General features: G+C 56.9%; 3 protein-coding genes across 3 annotated transcripts; 2 read left to right on the top strand and 1 right to left on the bottom strand.

Annotated features, from left to right (window-relative positions):
• Nucleotides 1-615: 615 nt before the first annotated feature.
• Nucleotides 616-1,871, bottom strand: CkaCkLH20_12352 (MYB DNA-binding domain-containing protein; the record flags this gene model as incomplete). Its single annotated transcript, XM_038895065.1, has 2 exons — nucleotides 616-1,324; nucleotides 1,384-1,871. 2 exons carry the CDS (start codon nucleotides 1,869-1,871, stop codon nucleotides 616-618), a joined length of 1,197 nt encoding a protein of 398 aa, XP_038739579.1.
• Nucleotides 1,872-10,501: 8,630 nt separating this feature from the next.
• Nucleotides 10,502-11,488, top strand: CkaCkLH20_12351 (CAP-Gly domain-containing protein; the record flags this gene model as incomplete). The annotated part of the gene is made up of 2 exons (XM_038895064.1): nucleotides 10,502-10,735; nucleotides 11,000-11,488. 2 exons carry the CDS (start codon nucleotides 10,502-10,504, stop codon nucleotides 11,486-11,488), a joined length of 723 nt encoding a protein of 240 aa, XP_038739578.1.
• Nucleotides 11,489-17,179: 5,691 nt separating this feature from the next.
• Nucleotides 17,180-18,798, top strand: CkaCkLH20_12350 (uncharacterized protein; the record flags this gene model as incomplete). The annotated part of the gene is made up of 3 exons (XM_038895063.1): nucleotides 17,180-17,401; nucleotides 17,458-18,428; nucleotides 18,477-18,798. The coding sequence occupies 3 exons, from the start codon at nucleotides 17,180-17,182 to the stop codon at nucleotides 18,796-18,798; spliced, it is 1,515 nt and encodes a 504-aa protein (XP_038739577.1).
• Between the last annotated feature and the right edge of the window lie 1,957 nt (nucleotides 18,799-20,755).

The following is a 20,755-nucleotide window of genomic DNA, read 5'->3' as shown; positions in this document are numbered from 1 at the left end:
CACACACGCAGAGACAATACATACACTGAAGGTTTCATGCCCACACACACACACATACACACACGCACACTACCCCCAACCGACCTGACCACGCCGCCAAGGATTTTTTTCGCCCGTGTCCCAATTCCCCTCCCACCTGCCGGGTACCGTGGAAACCCAACGGCCAAAACTTTGTTTTTTCTCTTGCACACACCGCGCCGCCGGCTGAGAAATGTTGTGACAAAAAAGAGGAAGTTCCCCCGGAAAAAAAAAAAAAGTAAAATGACATGAAGTAGAAGTTGAGAGGCCGGAAACAGGGTTGGACACACGCCGTCGACCGGCCGCACGTGGGGGGAGGGGGGGACGGCGTGCGTGGTCACGATGTTGGTTGCTGTGTATGAGAAGAAAGGTAAAAGAGACAAGAATTTCTGCTCCGATCCCGATGCAACATGCTGGTGTTCCCGGTTGTGGTGCCTCCCGCAACACGTGATAAAACAGACCCCGGAGGTTTCCCCATGCAATCATGAAAAGGACGGGAGGGGGAGAACGTGTGAGGTTCAGCCGCCCCCCCTTCCTGACAAAAGATTTTTTTTCCCAACTCCAAGTTCGCCGCGCCACGTTTGCTTTGCCCTACGGTCATGCTAAGCGTCTCCTTTCCATCTCCTCCTGGCGGGGGTCCAAGTGCCGACGTCGGCTCGTCTCGCGTGGTCCCATCTCGGTGCCTGGGCTCGCTCGTCGTTTCGATCCGGCCGGCTCGTGTGGCGGGTAGTGGAGGGCGGGGAGAAGCGGTCCGGGGCTCGCCCTGGCGCTGGGCACGGGGCTGGCGGTAGGCATGCCGCCCATCGCGTAGGCCGGAGTGCTGTACGGGCTCACGCCGGTCGTCAGCTCGGCCACCCCCGGAAGCATTCCTCCGCCTCGGCCGGGCGGGAGGCCCTGGATCGGTGCCAATCCGGGGCCGCCCGGCGGTCCAAGCCCCGCCAGCTGTACGCCTTCGTTCGGGTCCGGGCCCAGCGGGGGCCGTCCGGGGATGCTCTCGCGCCTGGCGGCAATGACTCGCCCGCCGGGGATCGGCGATATGCCGGGTGGAGGTCGGCCGTATCGTGGGGAAGGTCCGCCGATGTCCCGAGGTAAACTGCCCTGCGACTGCGTGTGCATGTGGCCCCGAGAAGGCGACTGTCGATGGCTGCCGCCCGGCTGGTCGACGTTGACCGCCGTCAGGGAGAACGGGACCACGCCGGCTCGCCGGGCCATGTCGGCCTCGCCGAGCTGCCAGTGCATGGCCTCGGCGGCACGCCAAGGAACCGCCATCTCCTCCGCGACTTTGGCCCACATCTCCGGCTTGAACCTGGTCGTCCCGTTAGCTTCCTGTGACTCAACCCCTCCCGACGTCTTCTTGTGCCATACCTCTCGTAGAGTCGTGCGAGCTTGTTCTTGCGCTCCTCGTCCCATTCGCTGCGTCTTTCCAAGTAGTTCTGGTAGTGAAGTCGACAACTGATGGCGCTTCGTCCCGGCAGACGTTTCGAGATGTCCTCCCACTTCATGCCGCTCCCCCGAAGCTCGATGATCAGCGCATCCTCCTCCGGCGACCACTTGCTCTGCTTCTTGGCCGGAGACTCCGCGACGTGCGGCGGCATGGCACGCTTGCCGCTCGCAGCCAGGCCCGTCGCTACGGGTGGCGGGACATACGGAGGAAGCCCGCTGACAGGCGCCGTGGCCGCCGTGGTTGCGGTTGTGGAGGGGACTGACAAAGATCGGGCGTGTTGAGGAGGAGCAGCGGAGGACTCATCTGAGTCGGGGGCCTTTAGGAGAGACGCGATATCCACGGTGACGGTTTTGCCACCTAGGTAAGTGGGATACGGCCTTGGGTCATGGGCGCGATAGACGCGCGCCAGCTTTTCGGTTTGCGTGACGCCACACCCAGAAGGCGGACGGGTTTTTTAATGGAGCTGGAGGGGCGGTGGTCGGTCAGTCGTCCCGACCTGGCTTGGAAGCGGATCGGACGCTCGATGCTCGTCGGGAAATGCTCCTCACTTCGCAGGCAAAGCTCCGGGCAAGGTCGACTGGCGGCGGTTTGTGTGAAGGCGGCGGCGGAGAGGGGTTAGGACGGAGAGAGAGCGTCGGCGAGTGGGTATTAGTGACAATAGCCCGTTGCTGCGGACGAGAGGAGCGGCGGGTTTCTCGTAGGTCTGTCGTATCAGGACAATGGACGGTTTTGGCCTCGTGGAATGGGAAACGTCCCGTGTGTCCTGGTGGAGAGTGAAAGGGGGGAAAGGGATCTGAAAAGGAAAGAGGACCTGAGCCCAGATCAAGACGGCGGCGTGCTGGTGTTTTTGAAGCAAGTCATGAACATGATTGGGCCAGTCCGAGAGGCCGGTGACCAATGATGGGAGAAATGAGCTTGCCCGGTGATGAGGCAGGCAGGCGAGCGGGCAGGGCAGAAAAGGAGGGCGGCGGCGGAAGTATACGTCAGTCAAACTAGGCTGCTAGAAGTCTTCATCAGAAAGCGAAGCTTTGCCAGAGTCATCGTTCTCCTACGGAAAGTCGGTAGAGGCCAACGAAACAAGGTACAAGCCGGTCTACGTCGGGAACTTGCGGTGCTGCAGATTGTGAATGGAAGAGAAAAGAATTAAAATGGACCAAGGAAGTAGTAGTTGGAGGGACGGTGATGGGTTGAAGAGGTGGATGAGAGGTGGGGGACGGATACCGGGGTCTGGTTAACCAAAGTGACAGCCAGGGCCGAAAAGACTCTTAAACTGACGAGAGGAAAGTCATCGAAGAAGAAACGAAGAGGAGACTTGAGTGGGAGCAAGGGAGGGGCGTGTGGAGGGGGTGCGGTGAATAAAAAAAAATATTGAAGAGCAGAGGAAGAAGAGTAGGACAGCAGCAGCAGTAGCAAGCAAGAAAGCGAGAAACAGAGCCACCACGGCTGTGGAGAAGGAAAAAGAGACGACGACGACGAGAGTAATGTCTAGTGTGCGTGTGTGCGCGCGTGTGAAGGAGGTGTGTGAAAGAGAAGGGGGCAGAGAGGTTGGTTAGGTTTTGGAAAGCAGGTCCAGTTTCCAGTGTGAACAGCAGCAGTAACAGCCAGCAACAGCAGCATTATGGTACGCTGTGTACGTAGCAATAGGGCAGAACATATATGTCGAGCTCGCATATAGGGAGGGAATGACGAGTGGCAGATGATGGGATCTTGTTGGTGCCGCCCGTCCCTTGCCTTGCCTGGGCCAGCCCGTCTTTTGCCCTGCCCTCATTGAAGAATGCGATGCGGTGGAGGTGGTCGAATAAGGCTCAGGAAGGACAACCTCACTCAGGCATAGTTTGGGAACCTACATGGATGGGCTAGTTGAGCTCCCATGTTTGAAAAACACACGCCCCCCCTTCCCGCAGAGCACACACAGACACCAGGTGGCTGCCATGCTTTCTTTTCGACACACGCCCCTTGACCCGTTGCCCTGTCTAGCGTCTGCCTTGGGCTGGTGTTCTCCCGTACGTCGACACCCCGAATACCGTATTGTAAGAAGAAGGCATCGGTGAGAAGAGAAAAAAAAAATGTCCAAATCCAAGTGCTGGGCTTCAAGGCCGACTATCGGGTTAGGTGCTGATGGTATAGCCACGAAGTCATGCAGAAGACAGCCCGCCGTCTGTGGTCAGCTTGACCCGGCGCGTTTAATGCAAAGCCCAAGCCAAATGAATCGATGGTGCAAGCTGGATGACAGCTGCTCCGAAATATGGAATCCGAGAAACGCAGACAATGGGATTTGCCTGGATAAGGGTATGTTCGTGTCCGTGTCTGATGGGCAGACTTGGTCACAGCTCCTCGCAGGGCACCGATTCCGAGTTGGAGGCGGGTGGAAATCTCGTCGACGTGTCCGAGAAGAGTTGAAAAACCAAGAGGCTGTCTGTCGAACGTGCAAGGCCCATCCCGTACCAGTAGGGTCCCGGGCAATTGGCGGCGTGTGTGCTTAGGGCAAGACAAGCAAGCGTAGCGTAGCGTGGAGAGGACAAGAAAGAGGAGAGAGAGAGAGGGCGGAATGTGGTGGGCAACAAGCAGTTGTCGCGAAACCGCATACGGGTGCTGTGGAGCCCATGTTTGAAACCTGCGGTTGCTGATGCAGTGAAGACTTGAGTGGACATGAGCTGGGCTGGTGGGTTGGTCTGTGGATGGGATCCTCCTCGCGCCGGCTGACGATCTGTCTGGCAGCTGGCGGGGAAAGGCCTCGCAAAAACGATTCTGGTGACTCCGGAGACTGCGGGTGGCTTCGTACTCGCGGTCCCGTGGTTGGTTGGTGCCCTGAATCCGGCACGAGTTCGCAGAAGTCAAAAGCGAAAGTATGACGGCGCGCATAGTCGAGCAGCCAAACCGCGAGAGCTAAGAAACAACTCGAGAACCGGAGACTGGGACACCGGCGGGACGAGTTCGACCAAGAGGGATGGATCAATCGGCCGAAGAGGGGGGGAAAACGCCAGCGAGGGTTCCGATGTTTGGGGGCCGGACGGACTATGGACATGCTTCAGGAACCGAAGTGAAGTGAAGGGCGAACTGCGGTTGCTTTGCTCTGGTTGCTTCAGGTCGAATTTTGGTTTGAAGTCCCCGCCGCCACGAGTGCCTGAGCCTGTACGGATGATGTCTGCACCTGTGCGCGTTCTGGCAGCTTGTCGCTGAAGTCCCAAATCTCAAAGTGCTTATGCTGTTCGCCGCCGATCCTAACGGGCTAAACGGGGCCCTGCTCGATCAAGCAATCAGGCTGCATGTCTGTCCTTGTGCTGTCTTGGACGGCTCCTCTTCCGCGGGCTAGTGCTAGTGCCACTGACACTCCGACGGTGCGATTCGGTTTGATGAGCTGCGCTGGGCAGTCCGAAAAAAGACGCCGGTAGTGCTCCTGGGTGCTGTGCTCTGCATATGGCAGCGGCAGCGGCAGCGGGAGAACAAGAAACGAAGAACAGTCCCAGCGAGCCCGACGTCTGTGCGGTCGACAATGGGCGTAAGATGAGGCTTGTCTCGACAAGGCCATAGAGCCAACAAACCACGTTGACAATGCGCCACTGCCGAGCGAGTCGTCGAGGGCGGTTGACTATCCGCAGGACAGCCTAGGGCTGGGTTGGCTCAAGAAACATTCATCAATGCCTTTCATGCCTCGCCGGATTCCCATGTCCTCGTCGTCGTTGTCGTCGTCGTCCTGGACCATCCATGACCTTGGCCACGAGCCAGGAACAGCCTTCACGGAGTCGGTCTGTCTTGCCTCGCGGTGGCTTGGGGTTTGCGTGCCCTCCCGCTAAGTTGTCCGCTGCTTCGCTCTATCGTGTGTGTATGAAGCTTTTCGGCTTGGCCCTTGGTCTGATGATGAACTGGCGGTCAGATATGCAGCGGGTGCGCAGCTTGCAGCGTCCAGCGTCCGCCCGGCAGAGGCTCCCAGGACCGGGGCGGTAACGATTTCCCGTGGCGGCAGAGCAGGAGCAGGAGCAGGTGTGAGTGAGGGTGCAGTGGCCTGGCCTGGCTGCATCAAGTTGCCATGAACCATGATCGCCATGCAAGCCTGGGGCATGCTTGTTGGGTGCTGGGTGCTGCGCTGGCTAGCGGCTTTTCCAGCAGCCCTTGTTTTCCTTTGGGGTCGTCGCATCCTGGAAGTTTGCTGTTCCCTTTTGCCGCACCACCATCATCCATGGTGATCAATCCACCACCACCCACCATGTCGGCGAGGCGGCCACGAACGTTGATGTGGACGTCGTCGTTCGCCGTCGGTCAAGCCACAATTGGCTTGATTGGGCCGTTTGGTGTTTGTCTGTTGTCTCCCAGGGTCTCCAAGCTGCGCCAGCCACCACGGTATCGGTGCCTGACATGACGACGGGGCGGTACGTCCGTACATCGGGGAGCGACTAGAGGTCAGCGGAAGGAGAAGAAGTAATGATCGTGACCACTCGGATTCGAAGGCGCGTACAAGGAGAGACAGGTTTGTCGTACATCTGCATCGATGGCGGCGACACGGAGACTTTTCTGGATAGGGTTCCAAGATTGAATATGGGGTGCTGTGCCGGAAGCGTCTTCCCCGGTGAGTCCCGACAGCAGGTGAAGACCGCGGTGTGAGGTTGAGAAAAATGATATCGATCTTTCCTTACTTTTTTTTCAATTTCCTAATTGCTCTTTCCGTTCCTCCCAACCTAAATCCAGAGCACCTTCCGAACAGATGTCCCGGTAGTTAGGTACCTTAGGTAAGATAAGTACGTATCGCGCGCGCAACGTACCTCTCGCATTAGCAGGCGCATCGGGCTACGACCTTGATGCTCTTTCCCTCTTTCGCATCCCTTGGACGCCGGTCATTTCCTCCTTGCGCGTGTTCTATTGCTTACGATGGCCTGGTGAGGCAGTTGCGCTAGGATGATTTCTTGCAACCTTTCCCCAGCTTGAGCCAGGGGGGAAGGTGAGCCTGGTGAAGTCTTGGGATGGGATGAGGCGGAGAGGTGCGTGGCTAGCAACTCCCCTTCATCATCCCGCTCGAGAAGAAGTACATTGTAGGCAAGCTACCTAGGTACCGTACCCTCATTGTCTTTGCCTTACCTTCCGGGAGGTCGCAGCTGGAAAAGTCTCACGCTAATTGAAGTCGCTTCGTGCTTAGCTGAACGCCGACACCCAGAGGTCTGGAAAGCGAGGCTATCGACATTGGGACGTGTCGGTCAGCCGGCAGCGTGGTGCCCAGGCATCGAGATGACTTCACTGCTGCTGCTACTCCCCGACCCAAACACTTCTACACCGATGCTGACCGTCTGCCTCCAGCTCGACTCGTCTCGACGCCGTCGCCGACATGACTAAGACACCTCACCGCTGCTTTGCCCAAGGCATTGACTTACACGAACTTGACTCGGCAAGAGAGAGCATATCGCCCACCATCTCGGAAGCATCGTGACACTCATGAGTTGTGACGATTCGCGCTCGAAGAGATACGTCCAACTCTCATTCCTACCGGCTCAGATCCAGACCCTGTTCAGTCGGTAGATGACATACATACAGCTGGGGTCCAGCGGCCTAGTGCCCGGCCAGCCATCCGCCCTCTGCCGCCAGCCAGCTTCGACGCCCAGCTGCCCATCATCCAGGGACCGGGGCTCTACCACGCGGGGACCAGAAACGCCGGAACTTGGGGCCCATCTGTCCAACCTCTCTCCAGTGGCCCGGCAGCAACACGGCGGATCACCGACACCGGGCGACCCGGCATGTTTGGCCTGTCGTTGTCCGAACAAAGCAATTGAGAACACGGCGCTGCCTGTACGCACGTGTCGTCGTCTCGTCTTTCGTTTGCACGTCGACAAGGTGAGCGAACCCGAGCTGAGTGCGGAGCACCCAGATCTGGTCAAATCTCGTCCTCACAATGCCATTTTTATCGTAACCTGATCCGCCATCGAATGTGAACCCTGTCTCTGGCGGTTTGGTAGCCGCAATCTGCGCGCGGCCTGCGGGCATCTAACACAGCCGCCGCCGTGTCGTCAACGAGTAAGCAGGTCAAGTGAGCTGAAGCATATGTGTGTCGTTTTCCACGTTGGCGGTGCCAAAAGAGCTGGGAGCCTATCAAACAGCTCTCGACGTAATTAGCAGCCGCCTGTCAATCCACCAGGCACTGCTTAGGCTGGGGTTGCATCCCATTTCGGGGCTGGCGTCTAAAAGAAATTATTCTCATTGGAAAATCTCCTTGCGCCGCTCCATCGATTATTTTTCATTCGTTTGCTGGCCTTGCATCGTGGCTTCGCGCAGAGGGCATGTCGTCTCAGGGGAACCCAGCCCTGGGGAGTTCTCATCCCATCACCGAGGCGAAACACCAGACTTTCCAACCATTTACATGGTGGTCTGGCAATAGATTGGAAACAAGGGCCAGGGTGACAACGGGCGAGAGGCCTTCCATCTTTGTCGTCGGTAGGTCTTCCGACCACCTTAATACGACGTGATATAGCCAAAAGCGCTGTGCTGGCTATGCGCCTTGCCAGATCCCTGTCCCGGAGCTGCTTCACCAGTTGTTCCGCGCCATGACTGGTGCCGACGTCATGAGGGGATCTGCGAGAACGAACAGATTGGCAGACATGTCCAGATGGGCGCATCGCCAATTGTTCAGCGAGGCCATTTGCCCAGCGCGGGTTCAGCGCGGGGGCGTTGAGCGAAGCTCGTGCAATTCCGGGGCAGAAATGCTGCTCCTCTGATACGTGCACTCCGCATATCCCTGTCGTCATCCGTATGCCGCCTGCTGCTAGCTGGCCTCACCAAAACAACATCTCGTCTTCCGCTTCTTGTTCTTCTTGTTCTTCTTCGGCCTGCTGCTAGTGTTTCCTCCCGTCTCGGGATGAGAGCCAGAGATCGGATTCGCGCCACTCGACGAGAACAACGAATTGTCGGTGACACAAAGAGAACCCAACGTGGCGGTGAACGGCAGCCAACATTGCAGAACCGGATCTTTCTTGGGCATAGCGGCAGCCCACTGGCGGATCGGGTAGCAAGGATAGATCTGGCGCGTGGTGGAGGTGGTTTGCCCGTGACGGATCGAGCATCAACATCGTCCAAGGATTTCGCAGTTGTCACTGACGCCTGGGGCTGAGCTGCCCTGAGCTGACGGCCAGCGGTTGACAATCTGACGGAACATGCTGAATTCCTTCTTCCCTAGGCCTTTCCAATAGTTCAGTGAGAACCAATATAATAGTGATTCCTCAGGGCTGTTGTCGAGTTCGGACGCGAGAATTGTGACGACAACGCATAGACATCAGGAAGGATTTTCCTTCAAAAGAAGGGTGCAAGGATTGTTCTGGAAAAGCAAGCGCTCCGCGTCAAAAGTGTTTGTCCATCCCGAGTCGAGCAGAGAACGTGCTCCTTGCCGTGCCCGTCGTCCGCGAGCGAGTGTCCCATGCCTCATCCAGATGGGCCCGAGGGTGATGTGTATGTGCGCTACGCAGATGTGTGGGTGGGTTATCATGATTCTGCAACGAACATGACCATGGATGTTTCATCTTATCCGTTTGTGCTGTGCGCCCTCTCACTGGCTAGATCCTGTTTGGCGGTCCTGCACGCAGGGTGGTGCCTCTTTTAGGGACGAAATCATGGATGAATATGCACTGTGATGGTGCTTGTCGTTGCTGCCGGCCGGATGCACACACAAGAGAAGGATCGCGAGGGGCTCTCTGGTAGTATCCGAATGGTGGTGGGATGCAATGCCTCTGCCCGATTCCACCCACCCTCGCCTCTCCCACAAGTGCCGCGTTGTTTCCGTTTGTCGCCGGTGGTTGATGATGCTGCACAGGCGTAGGCGAGCCCGAATTGAGTCGTCAGACAAAGGCAGACCAGACGGGGTTTTGCATGCGCGAAATCTGGCGTTTGACTGCATCGATGCCGCTGATGCCATGTTGTGCTTCCCGACCAAACGGTTCCCGTAGATTGTTATCTGCAAACGGAGACTCGCCAATCATTGTCAATGGTATTGTTCCCGCCGGCCAAAGGTTAAACTGGTCTGAAGCGGTCTCGGACGGCCGCGCCTGATTCTTGTGTGACCGTGTCACAAAGCCAGATTCTTATTTTCGCGGGACGAGTTTACCGTAGCTGATGAACCGGGTTGACATGTTTCGATCTCGTCGTATCGTGGATGACCCAGCTTCACATTGGCGTCCAGGTGCTGCCGGGCAGGACCATGGAGGTGACGAAGCAAGGCGGACTCAGGTTCAGATACCCGCCAATGGCTGGTGTGCCGCAGTTGCGTGTCGTTTTTGTTCCTGTTCCTTTCCTGCGCTGATGGTTGTCATATGGCGGTGTACAAGGCAGAGGTCGGGTGAGGAAGAGAAAGGTGAAGTGCGGGTGGTTTGACAAGTCATCATGGCAGAGGAACGTATCTTTTGGGGGCGGACAGCGAAGAAAAGTACGTACCCGCTGTGGCTGGAGCCTGACCTAATGGGTGGGGCTGACGCTGGGGGTCTGCGCCAATGTGAATGGAAGGCACGCGCTAGATCTACGCCCCTCCCTTACCCACTTCCTGGTAAGTGAGGCTTGAACGGCCTCCACGTTCTCGACCGATTTTCGCCCATCTCAAGTCATTTCAGGCACACGACAACTCAACCACACCTCGTCAACTCCTGGAGCCCGACCTGACCGGAGACGCGCTTTGCAACACCACCCAACGTCATCGTCCAAGGAACTTGCGAGAACCCTGCGTGCCATCGTCTGTGGCAAAGGTTCTGACCTAAATTTCCCTAGAGCAGCCCAACAACCGACTGGGTCGTGCGTCTGACTTGCATACGACGGGACTATCCAGCCCTATTGTGCATTGCTCCTTCCTGAGCCAACGAGATAATTGTCCGGTTGACACCCAAGACGCCTGGTTCCTGGACCCTGTCGTACCGTCGCAACGCTCGGCAGCATCTCTTGACCAAATCCCGCCTTCTCACCACCGGGACCACAGACCAGAACGTCCAAGGAACTTCACCCTCCCCACGTGTTCCTTGCAGCAGACCGTTTGGTCCGAATTCCATTCCACCCGGATCCAGAAACCAGAGCAAGTCATCCGCCATGGCCGACGTTCCTCTGCAAGTCATTTCGGAAAACTCGTCGTCAGAGCGTCGTATCACCCCATCATGGACCATTACCCAGCTGCGGTCTAAGCTGGAGCCCATCACGGGCGTCCCGCCTTCGTCCCAGAGAATCAGCCTCAAGACGGCTTCGGCGAGCATTCCGATTGAGGCGGCCGATGAGGACAACGCACGATTGACAGCTTTCCCGCTCGCCCCGTATGCCGAGCTGCATGTAAGTAGGCCTGTTTCCTACCTCTCTTACCCACATATCCCTTCCGCTCGCCTGTGGCGGCTCGCTGGCGCATCACCACGGCAGGATGGCATCGCCACTGCCTCCGAGGAGGCGCTCATGGCCGGCCGCCTCACATATCCAATGATGGGGGGTGAGGCTGCAATGTCATCGCCCAAGCCTCTCTTCTCACATTGAGGCCTCCTAGGGTGATGCTTCGTGTCAACCCTCTTACAAATTTCTTTTGGCTGACAAACCCGTCTTTAGGTCGCCGACACGCGACCGGCAGGGGCGCGTCCAAACTTCACGGACACTACGGGTGTTGAGAAGTATGTCATGCCGGAGGAGGAGTACGCCAAGAAGACCGACTCCGTACTGGCCTGGAAGAAGGCTCAGAAGCTCGGTCGGTTCGATCCTGACGCGCCAAGCCTCGAACAGGCCAAGGTTGCGGCTCTCTATCAAGAGATTGAGCAGCGGGGCATCGAGGTCGGCAAGCGGTGTCGAGTAGGCGGCGAGGATTCCCGCAGAGGTGTCGTCAAGTACGTCGGCGACGTCAAGGAGATCCCGGGCGGCCTGGGTCCCTGGGTCGGAATTCACCTCGACGAACCCGTTGGAAAGAACGACGGCAGCATCGAGGGAACTCGGTACTGGGGCGAGAAGTCAACCTTGAAGCATGGTGTTTTCGTGAGGCCCGAGCGGGTTGAGGTTGGCGACTGGCCGGTCCTGGATGACTTGGAAGACATGGAGGAGATCTAAGGAGGCGCTCTCTCGGCGCCAACGCTGCCGCGTTTTGGAGTCCATGGGAAAGACCAGACCAGGTGGTCGCGAGGCTAGACGAGAACAACGAACCCCATTTCTTCTCTGGAACATTCCCCAGCCCAAGTCCGAACGCAGGCTTCAGACGAACGCGAACGTGGAAGTTCGGTCATGCATTGATCGAATATCCCATGTTGTTCGCAGAAAACACTGACCAAGGACCGTTAAAGGGGCGTCGACGCAGTAAAGACAATTTCGATGCTTTTTCCCATTTCGAGTCCATCGCCGTGTGTGCAAGACGATAGGCTTGACAATTTGAGTCGACGACCAGACCAAACCTGTGTCAGCGATATCAGACGATGTCCAAAGCCATGGTTTCCTCGAGGACTCGATGCTTTCTCCTGTTTTCGGCGCACATTCAGATGAACCGGCTACCTGGTATGGTTCGTTTCTCCTCCCCAAGATCAGACCTGATGTACTGGGTTTGACGAACCAACTCTCGTTCCCGCCGGGCAGAGAGTTTCCGACTCGGACCCGGCGGCATAAGAACAGCCTGGCTCTGCGACCGGCTGCTTCCCGAGCCAGGTCGATGCGCACAATGCCCATCACTGGTTTTGACGTCCGAAACCCGGGAGCGATTGGCGAACGCCCACCATTTCAAGACTGACGATTCGTAGGGTCGGACGAATCATCACGCGTTCAGCAAGCTCGCGGGCTGCATGCCGGATTTCGTCGGGGTATGACGGCAACGCGCGCCGATGAAGACTCGCCAGAAACAGTGGTTTACGGAATGCCATTCGGCGAGCCGCTCCTCCTTGCGGGCCTCCCACGACGTTTCCCGGAGACTGGAGCTGGGATGGTCTACTTTGCGCTAACAAACGTAGATGATGACGGGAATTCCTTTCCAGAGAGCTTCTCTGTCTCTAACCGTCGAAACATTACAACACCGCGTTTCGGTAATGACTTCATTACGCAGGGTCCGTCCCCTCGACGTGACTCGATCGTGGCAAGAAGCAAAGAAACTCGTTCTCGGTGCCTGAACTTCTGAGGATGGGCCAAAGGTAAAGAATGAGGAGACGAGCACGAAAGAGTTTGTGGGGTGTGGGAGAGGCTACCAAGAAAAGCTTGCGTCGAGACCGAGCATAAGAAAGACCAGCATCATGATCAATGTCGGGCAACCATACTCGATTCTCCAACTTTGGGTCGAGTACTATGGTTTGGAGAGCATGAATGACAGGCAAGTGCCGACTTCGTGCTGGGAGTTTCTTGCGGCTCAGCCTGGGGAGCGGCTAAGAGACGGGATCTGTCTGGGGAAAGGACGGTGGTGTGAATCCTGAACAGCAGTCAAGGATCTGGGATGAGCAGCTCCTCAGACACAAGATGTGTCTGAGCTATGAGCACGTCCAGGTTCAGCGAAGGCCATAAACGCGGCATGCGGCTGAAAAGCGAACACGTCTCGTCAAGTTGCTCTATTTACTTATGACACCGCAGATTCACATATTCGTATCTGCTTGGCCGCAGTCAAAAGTGGCAGTGGATATCAACCACGATCGCCTATCAGATCTACGTGGCGCCAGGGATCCCTATCCGAGTCATCATGGAAATGTCCTGAGATGGCAGGAGATGGGAAGATGGATTTCTCAGCGTGTGGCGTGGAGCACGAGTTTGGCATCTGAGACTGAACAATGGTCGATCACCAAGCAAAGACGCGAAGAAAGTTCCGAAGCAGCCGAATGGGAGGGCGGGAGAAGGAAAACAATGTTTGCATTGGCGTGGCGTTCGTCAACTTGTCCGATGATGGACGAGTAGAGCGCATCAGGGCGCTCGTGAGATCAATGCAGATAATGCAACGGCAAAGGCTATGTTGTCAGTTGGAGAGTTGAGACAGCGTTTTCGTCCCCCATCCCTACCGAATCGTCCAGAGTTCGTCTTTGGTATGACGAACGAAGCTTGCAATTCGAAGTTTGACATCGGAGGTGGGTGCCGGGGCGGCGTCTAAGAACACCGGGGTCCGGCTGTTTGACAATGAGGGTTTGCTGTCCTTTTTTTGTTCTGTTCTTGATGCCGCAACGGGGAACAGCCCAGTAACCCGCATGCCGAGAGGAAAGCCGGGCTTGCTGGTCGACAAGTGGGAGACAGAGTTGGGGTAAGGGGTAAGAGTTTTTGTGCCTCGGGGAGATGGCGAGACATTTGCATGCTGAAGACGGGCACTTCGGGCCCTGGAGCTGGGCGAAGAGGCGACTCGAGGGTTTTGCTGATCGCACAAGCTCGGAAGAGGCTCACCGATGGCAGCATCGTGACATGGGATTCGGCCGAACTCAACCACGCGGACGCCCACGAATTCTAGATCATGTGTTTTCTCGGCTCGGCGTCGATGGAGTCCCCGAGAGATGCGCAGCGAGGGGTGCTGGCGATGGGGAAAACTCAGCAAGAAGTGGCAGCACGAGGCAAGCCACGCGGAGGACGAGTGCGACGGGTTCACGATAATAATCAGCAGCAAGCCGAGGAAGCCGTTTTCGACAGACGACGCCCGCGCCTCCGAGCCGACCGGAGGCCCGACATCACCTGATGTTTTGAACTCTAGCAGTCAAGAGACTCTGGGCCTAGCCCGAATCAAGTCTGGATAGTGGCCGTGGACGTGATCCGACCGAACTGTATCACAAGTCATACCGGTTCATGTGGTTATGGTTGGTCCTTGAAGGCGGTTCCGAACTGCCGAAGAGGCAACTTTGGTTCGAGGGTTCAACCCGATCGGAATCGTCGTTTTGTCGGTGTCAATTCTCTTTTTGCCGCGCGCATGGCTGGTGGGGATTGTTCTGTTAATAGCGACAAGCGACACCAGCGGTGTGTGGAATTGAAAAGGAGGCGGCTGTGATGGAGGATGGTGCCTGTTGTTCGTCGTGCGAGTCGTGGTGATGACTGGCGGTTGGGATGAGCCATGAGGAAGCAACGCAGAATCGAGGGTGCTTCAGTGAGGACAGCCAGCAAAAAGGTGAGAAGGGGGGGGGGCCATCACCCATGAACGAACTGAAGCGCGCGTGGGAGAGAACTGGCGGGTTGGTGCAATATAGCATTGAGCTCTATCGCGTTTGAGTTGCGCTCAAACGGGGCTCGCCGTCTCAGCGTGGTCGGAGGTTCGCGATCGCTGGTGCTCAGCTGGGGGCCACAATCTACCGCATACAGAACACGTTCGCTTTCTCATACAGTTGGCCACTCACCCACCCAACCTCAGGAAAAGCCGAAGGGGAGTCGACCCCGGTTGTGACAAGGGAACGGACGGGATGGCGGGGATGTGGTTTTGATGTCATGGATCAAGGGACTGCAGGTCGTTGATGCCGTGGGCTGAATATGGAGAAAGATCTGTCTGTGTCTTTTTTTTTCCGCCCGAGGTGGGAAGGGAAGGGAAGGGGGGGCCGTGAGTATCGCCTCAGTTCGGAAACCCATTGAACATGTCACAGGGCGAGTCTCGAAAAACCCGCCAAGACCGGGTCCAACGGTCGCATCAGATGCGTCAGCGATCAGTGCCGGGCTCTCGAGTGGAAGCATTTTGAGGCTCGGAGGGGGGCCAGCCTCAAGTCCTGCCACACCAACAACACATCGTAATAACATTGGAATTTAAGCGCGTCGTCTTTGGTGATGAGAGGGAAGGGGGCCAGGGAGTTGCTTCGGTCAGGACCCGATAGCCGTTCTCCGTGTTGTCGGGGCATGAGGCTCTTCCGACACGTCTCGTATTCGCCCGGGAGACGGATTGATGACCAGGTTGGGTGCGGCTGTGTTGATGTGCTGTCATGTTGTATTTGGTTATCGGGTCTGATATGGCGCGATTATTCTGCTGATGATCTAGATTTACGTGGGTGATCAACGAGATGTGATGCTGCATGTCGTCGGATTCATCAAAGTCAAAGTTGGCTGGAAGAGATGCAAAACGACACAATGACTCTGAGCTTAACGAATGCCTAGACCTGGCCTTTGATTCAGAGTGGTTCCGGTTCCAGACCTCTCACAAGAAAAAATCGCCAGATGTTGCCGTTTTTTCGGGAAAATAACAAGCAAAGCATCAGAAACCTCGCGCTTAACGGCTCACTGTACTTCGAACAAGTTTCACTGCCCGCCTTCGGAGACTTTTTTCACGGATTTTCCGTTTGGCGGGCGGGCGACAGACACGGCACGGCACATTTATCCATCGAGGCGAGGTCCACCTGCCTAGGAAGGCATTCGAAGCCTGGAACCTGCCAGAGGCTCATGGTGATCACGGCAGCGTCTCGCATTCCTCGCGGTTTCGAAGTACCTCCCCGCCGGGTTTTAGCTGTGCGGGTACCTCTGCTCTCTCTCTACCTTGGCTCGTAGGCGAGGTATCCGCACGGCAGTATTCCCGCGGCAAAACTGAGTTGCAATTCCCCAGGCAGAAGCGAGGCCTCCAAACCAGTAAGATGCAAGCGAATAAGAAGGAGAAAGCACAATTGACTGCTGAGTTTACCGCCTTCCTTGCACGGGTAAGCAGGCGCCTGGGAACCGGACCAGGTTCATCTCAGGTCTCGATGTGTGAGTTAAGGTGCCTTAACGGACGGCATAGTGAGATGTGGTAGGGATACGCTATGGGGATGAATGAGAGAGATGAATGACTGCATCTAGAAGTAAAGCCTCCCCGTCTGCTGCTACCTTACTGCATCGGTTCTTCTCCTTGCGGCTCTGTCATTTGTCGTCTGTGTAGTTACCTACCTACGATAGCGTCGTAGTCGTCGTCAGCATCTTTCTGCAGAGAGACTGCCGTGCTGCGTGCCTTATCACACACTGAGGTGGACGCCGTTGAAGCGCGCTCTTAACTCGCCCGGGTGGCATCCCCGTCCTGCTGCAGCTGACCAGACCTCCCGGGCTCGCCAGTGGCCTGTGTCGCTGCGACTGAGACTGACCTCCGCCGTCACTTCCTCCACATTCGTCTTGGCACTCGCACATCCTCCGCTGAAGTGCGATACCTGGCTCTCCCTGCCTTCGACCACCAGAGAGCAAAGTACCTCGTGTGTGCTGCGCTTGCCGCCACTACCGTTCCCATCCCTTCCGGTCACTTTTGTCTGCTGCCCTCCCGCCTCCTTCGACTACCACACCACCACGACCACTACCACTCATCACCATTTCAACCTCCGACCCGGCCGTTCCTATCGGCCAACCTTTCTCAACGACATCATCACGAGAGTGCGCCGAGAAAGCGATCCAACCGCCGCCGCTTCCGTTCGACGACACCCAACCGCTCGTCTGTCCATCCGGCGCATCACACCCCGCCGCGACGATCAAAACCAAGCGCAAATCCACTTAGGAACATGTCCATCTGATATTGACGGTTCCGAGGGGATGTGACACGCCAATCCCCCCATCCCGACTATCAACTCCATCCAGTCTGTGTAGCGAGCGAATCCGACCACCACCCGTCCTACCTGCACCGACCGCTTCCCACCGCGCTGCATGCCCTCCCGCGCTGCGCTTCCTCCATCGTCGCCCGTCCCTTTGTCCGCCTAGACCGTTCCCACTTTTCCTCAATCTGGCTTCCGTGTCGAATCGGCTTTCCGACCTCGATCATCGACCTCCTGTCATCCGAAATCCCCTTCTTCTTTTCCTCCGTCCGCAGCAAGCGACGTCGACCGCCGCGCGAACGTGAGCGAGAGAGAGAGTAAGAGCGCGAGGCCGCGGCGAGGAAAGATGACTCGTTCGCTGCTGCGCGGCCTGGCCTGCGCCGCTGCCGTCTTCGGCACGGCTCACGCTGCCACGATCTCGGCCCAGGACGAAATCCCTTCGTGGCTCAAAAATTCGGCCATGCAGCTGATGCTGGCGTCTGCCGGCGGCGACGTCTTGCCTTTGACGTTCATAATCATGCCCTCGACACAAAACCTGGGTCTCAACCAGTCCGACGTGGTTCGCGGGGTATGAATCATCCTGGCATATCGTCTGGCTCGGCGACATCACTAACGCTATTGCAGTCAATCAGAATCGAGGGGACCATGGTCTCCGCCACGTCGTCAAACTACAACTCGATCAATGGAAACCAAATCGCGTACCTATCCTGCGACACCACCGATGGCAGCGGCTTCATCCAACCGAACATGATGCTGGGCACTCTTATGGAGAATAAGCCAAAGGCCATTGTCTTGTACAGCACTGTGGGAAACTGGTGCTCGTTGGCCGGCGATCACCCGTTCGACTCAATCTTCACAATGGCAGACGCCGGAGACGCGTCGCAAGCCCTGCACATTCTCAACGGTACGAATGAGGTGGACGAAATCAAGGTCACCATCACGGGAAACACGACGTCCGACGGTCGCGACGGCGGAAATGGCGGAGGTGGTAACAACTCAGCGGTCGCCATGAGCATCCTTTACAGCATAACGGGTCTCATCACGCTGCTCTTCTTGATCATCATCGCCACTGGTGCCGTCAGGGCCCATCGATACCCCGAGAGGTACGGTCCACGGAGCGCGTTCAACGGCCGTCCACGCCAAAGCCGTGCGAAGGGCCTTGCTCGTGCCGTTCTGGACACTCTGCCCATCGTCAAGTTTGGCGAGCGCCAGGAGGGTATCGCGAAGCCGGATCCGAACATAGAACTGGAGAGCGCGTCGATCGCTCACACGAATGAGAGGGGCATTGAGAGTCGCGGCGAATCTAGACAGCAGGATACTGTCCCCGTAAACACAAAGAGTGCGGCAGCAACGACGACGGCTGCCGTAGCCCCAGAGGCAACAGGTGCGGTAGGCGCGGCCGCTGCCACGACCGCCGCAAAGACGGCAGGCTCTGATAATCCTACTGAGGGCCAAGAAGAGAACCTTGGCTGCTCCATCTGCACGGAGGACTTCACTGTCGGCGAAGACGTCCGTGTGCTGCCTTGTAATCACAAGTTCCACCCCAACTGTGTTGACCCATGGCTGGTCAACGTTTCGGGCACGTGTCCGCTCTGGTAAGTGAACGACTCCAGAAGATATTGAATCTCACTAACAATGCCCAGCCGTCTCGATCTTCGACCCCAGGGCGAGGAGACCAACGACGCAAGCGAGGAGCTTCCGCCTCCGCTGGACCTCGACGGACACGAAAGTGACGGGTCTTCGACAACAGCGCAGAGACGGCGGACCCGGTTGTTTGACCTCAACAGGTTGAGGCACGCTTCGGCCGAGGAGCGCATCCAGGTCCTTCGTCAGTATAGAACACAGCAGCAAGGCCAGGACGCTGCCGAGGGAGCGAGCAGCGCGCCCGATGAGAGGAGCCGCAGAGCGAGGTTGGCCGACAAATTACGCGACAAGTTCCGCATTCGGACGGGACCGCAGTCTTGAGCGGTATGCACAACCGAGCCACGTAACAGACGACGGCGATGGCCACAACGTTGGGCCTGAGATGAGGCCGACGAGGCCGAGAGCGACAACGAAAACAGCATGTCGACACGTATTGATGATTCAAGGACCTTGCTGACGCTGGCAAGCGGACAAGGTCCCTTTTTCACTATCCGGCGGATAGAAATTGGCGTTACAGGAACGAAAACACACTGGCACACACACACAGCATTACACGGCGTTTAGCGGATACGACATCATGGCGGACTGTGCCACTGGCGAGCCCTAATACTTTCGACCGTGGAGGAAGGTGACTGTATATACGGTGGACTGGTGTTTGAGCATTCTCAGCATAGGGTTATATCATTCAGGGACACTTCGCCACGGGCAAACGAGGAAACAGAGGCCGATATAGAGGGCCAGGAACCATTATCCACGACTGATCACGAAGCAAGCAAGACTATGGTGGCATTCACAGGGGGGAGACACATAGCTAGACTTACGTGAATGACAATTTGCATTACCTGACTCGACTAGCGGCGGTGATGTGATCTTGGCAGTCGGCATCGCGTTCCAGCTTCTGAGTAATTGTTCGTCCACGAATGGAGAAACGCCAAGAACGACAGACAAGCCGCTAGGCGCGGCGAGGCGCGATGTGGCCGGCCAATCCTTCCCGGCCGGCGTTTTGGCCAAAGGAGCGGCGAAGGAGCGGGAGGTGTTTGTTCTCTTCTTCCAGGAAGATTCCAAAAGTCTTTGGAGGAAGCCCGCTAGCGCTTTTGAGTGATGGTGTGTCTTTTGTTGTCTGGGCGGCGGCGGCGGCGGGGCAGGGAGGGGATTTCGAGCCCGGTTTGCTGTGCCGTCCTTGGGCCCTCGAAGGAATGCCTGCCGTGGAGGGGCGGGATGGAAGGGGAGGAGGCTTTGGAGTTGTTTGCTTAGGGTGGCTGGTGAGTTGTACTCAGGGGAAGAGCATTCGATTCACGACGAGATCAGGTGGAGGTTGGGTATCGGTTATATCCAAGAATTGAACTATTGCGTTCCAAAGAATGGTTTTCTTTCGTACACTAGTACTTTCTATGTGAAAATATATCACAAGTGACTTGCTATGCGATGCTGATTATGATCTCTGTTTCTTGGCAGGAGCGAACGGGCTGGTGGATGCGAAGGTCCGGTCGTCTAGGATCGATGCCGAAGATCGTGACTTATTTCCCCATACATCCTGCCTGCTTTGAATCGTCAGAGGTGCCTTTGAAGGAGGCTGCTTAGTTTTGTCTGTGGACCGTCTCGTGAAAGTCCTGCTACCCGAGAGTGTCCCTGGGCGAGCCTCTTGTTTCCACGATTACGGTCGTAATCTACCCGACCACTTGCTCTCAATCAGCGACAGCGAAGAATCGCGGCAGTTGTGCAAACCAGCTCTCGGCGGGAACTAAGGCGCGGGTGTCTCGGAGGTCAAAGGAGGTCGCGATCGAAGCGTCAATGGGCTCCGTCCTCCTCGATTCCATTCGTTCATCCAGCGTTCTGTCAGGCTCCGGCTAGGGGGTATGGCTGCTTCTCCCACACGTTACGCGCGTTGCGTTTCCCAGTCTAGTCCATATAGGCTCGTAGCCAGAGCACGTGAGGGCGTCTTGGAGATTGCCCAGGGGTGATCTCCGTGAATGAGACAGGTCCCTGGTGGCCCCGGCGAAGAGGAAGGCAGGGTCTCAGACACGGGACCATCCGAATAAACGACCCAACTAGATGTCGATCGCCCAGAGACGGCCCGGTGATCTCTTCTGGGTCATGAACATTCCGTGTCGCATCAGAATAACTTGGCATTTGAATGAAAAAGGGGGGACTTTCACGGCGACGGCGTTGTACGTAATAAACTAGAATGCCGAAAACCAGGCGTTTTGTTTCTAGCGGAATACGTGATTAGACGGTCGAGCTAGCGATGGAATTAGTATGGCGTCTGTGACAAAACCCT

The sequence above is a fragment of the Colletotrichum karsti genome (assembly GCF_011947395.1).
Source record: "Colletotrichum karsti strain CkLH20 chromosome Unknown Scaffold58, whole genome shotgun sequence".
Taxonomy (NCBI): Eukaryota; Fungi; Ascomycota; class Sordariomycetes; order Glomerellales; family Glomerellaceae; genus Colletotrichum; species Colletotrichum karsti.
This window is presented reverse-complemented; position numbering and strand designations above follow the sequence as displayed.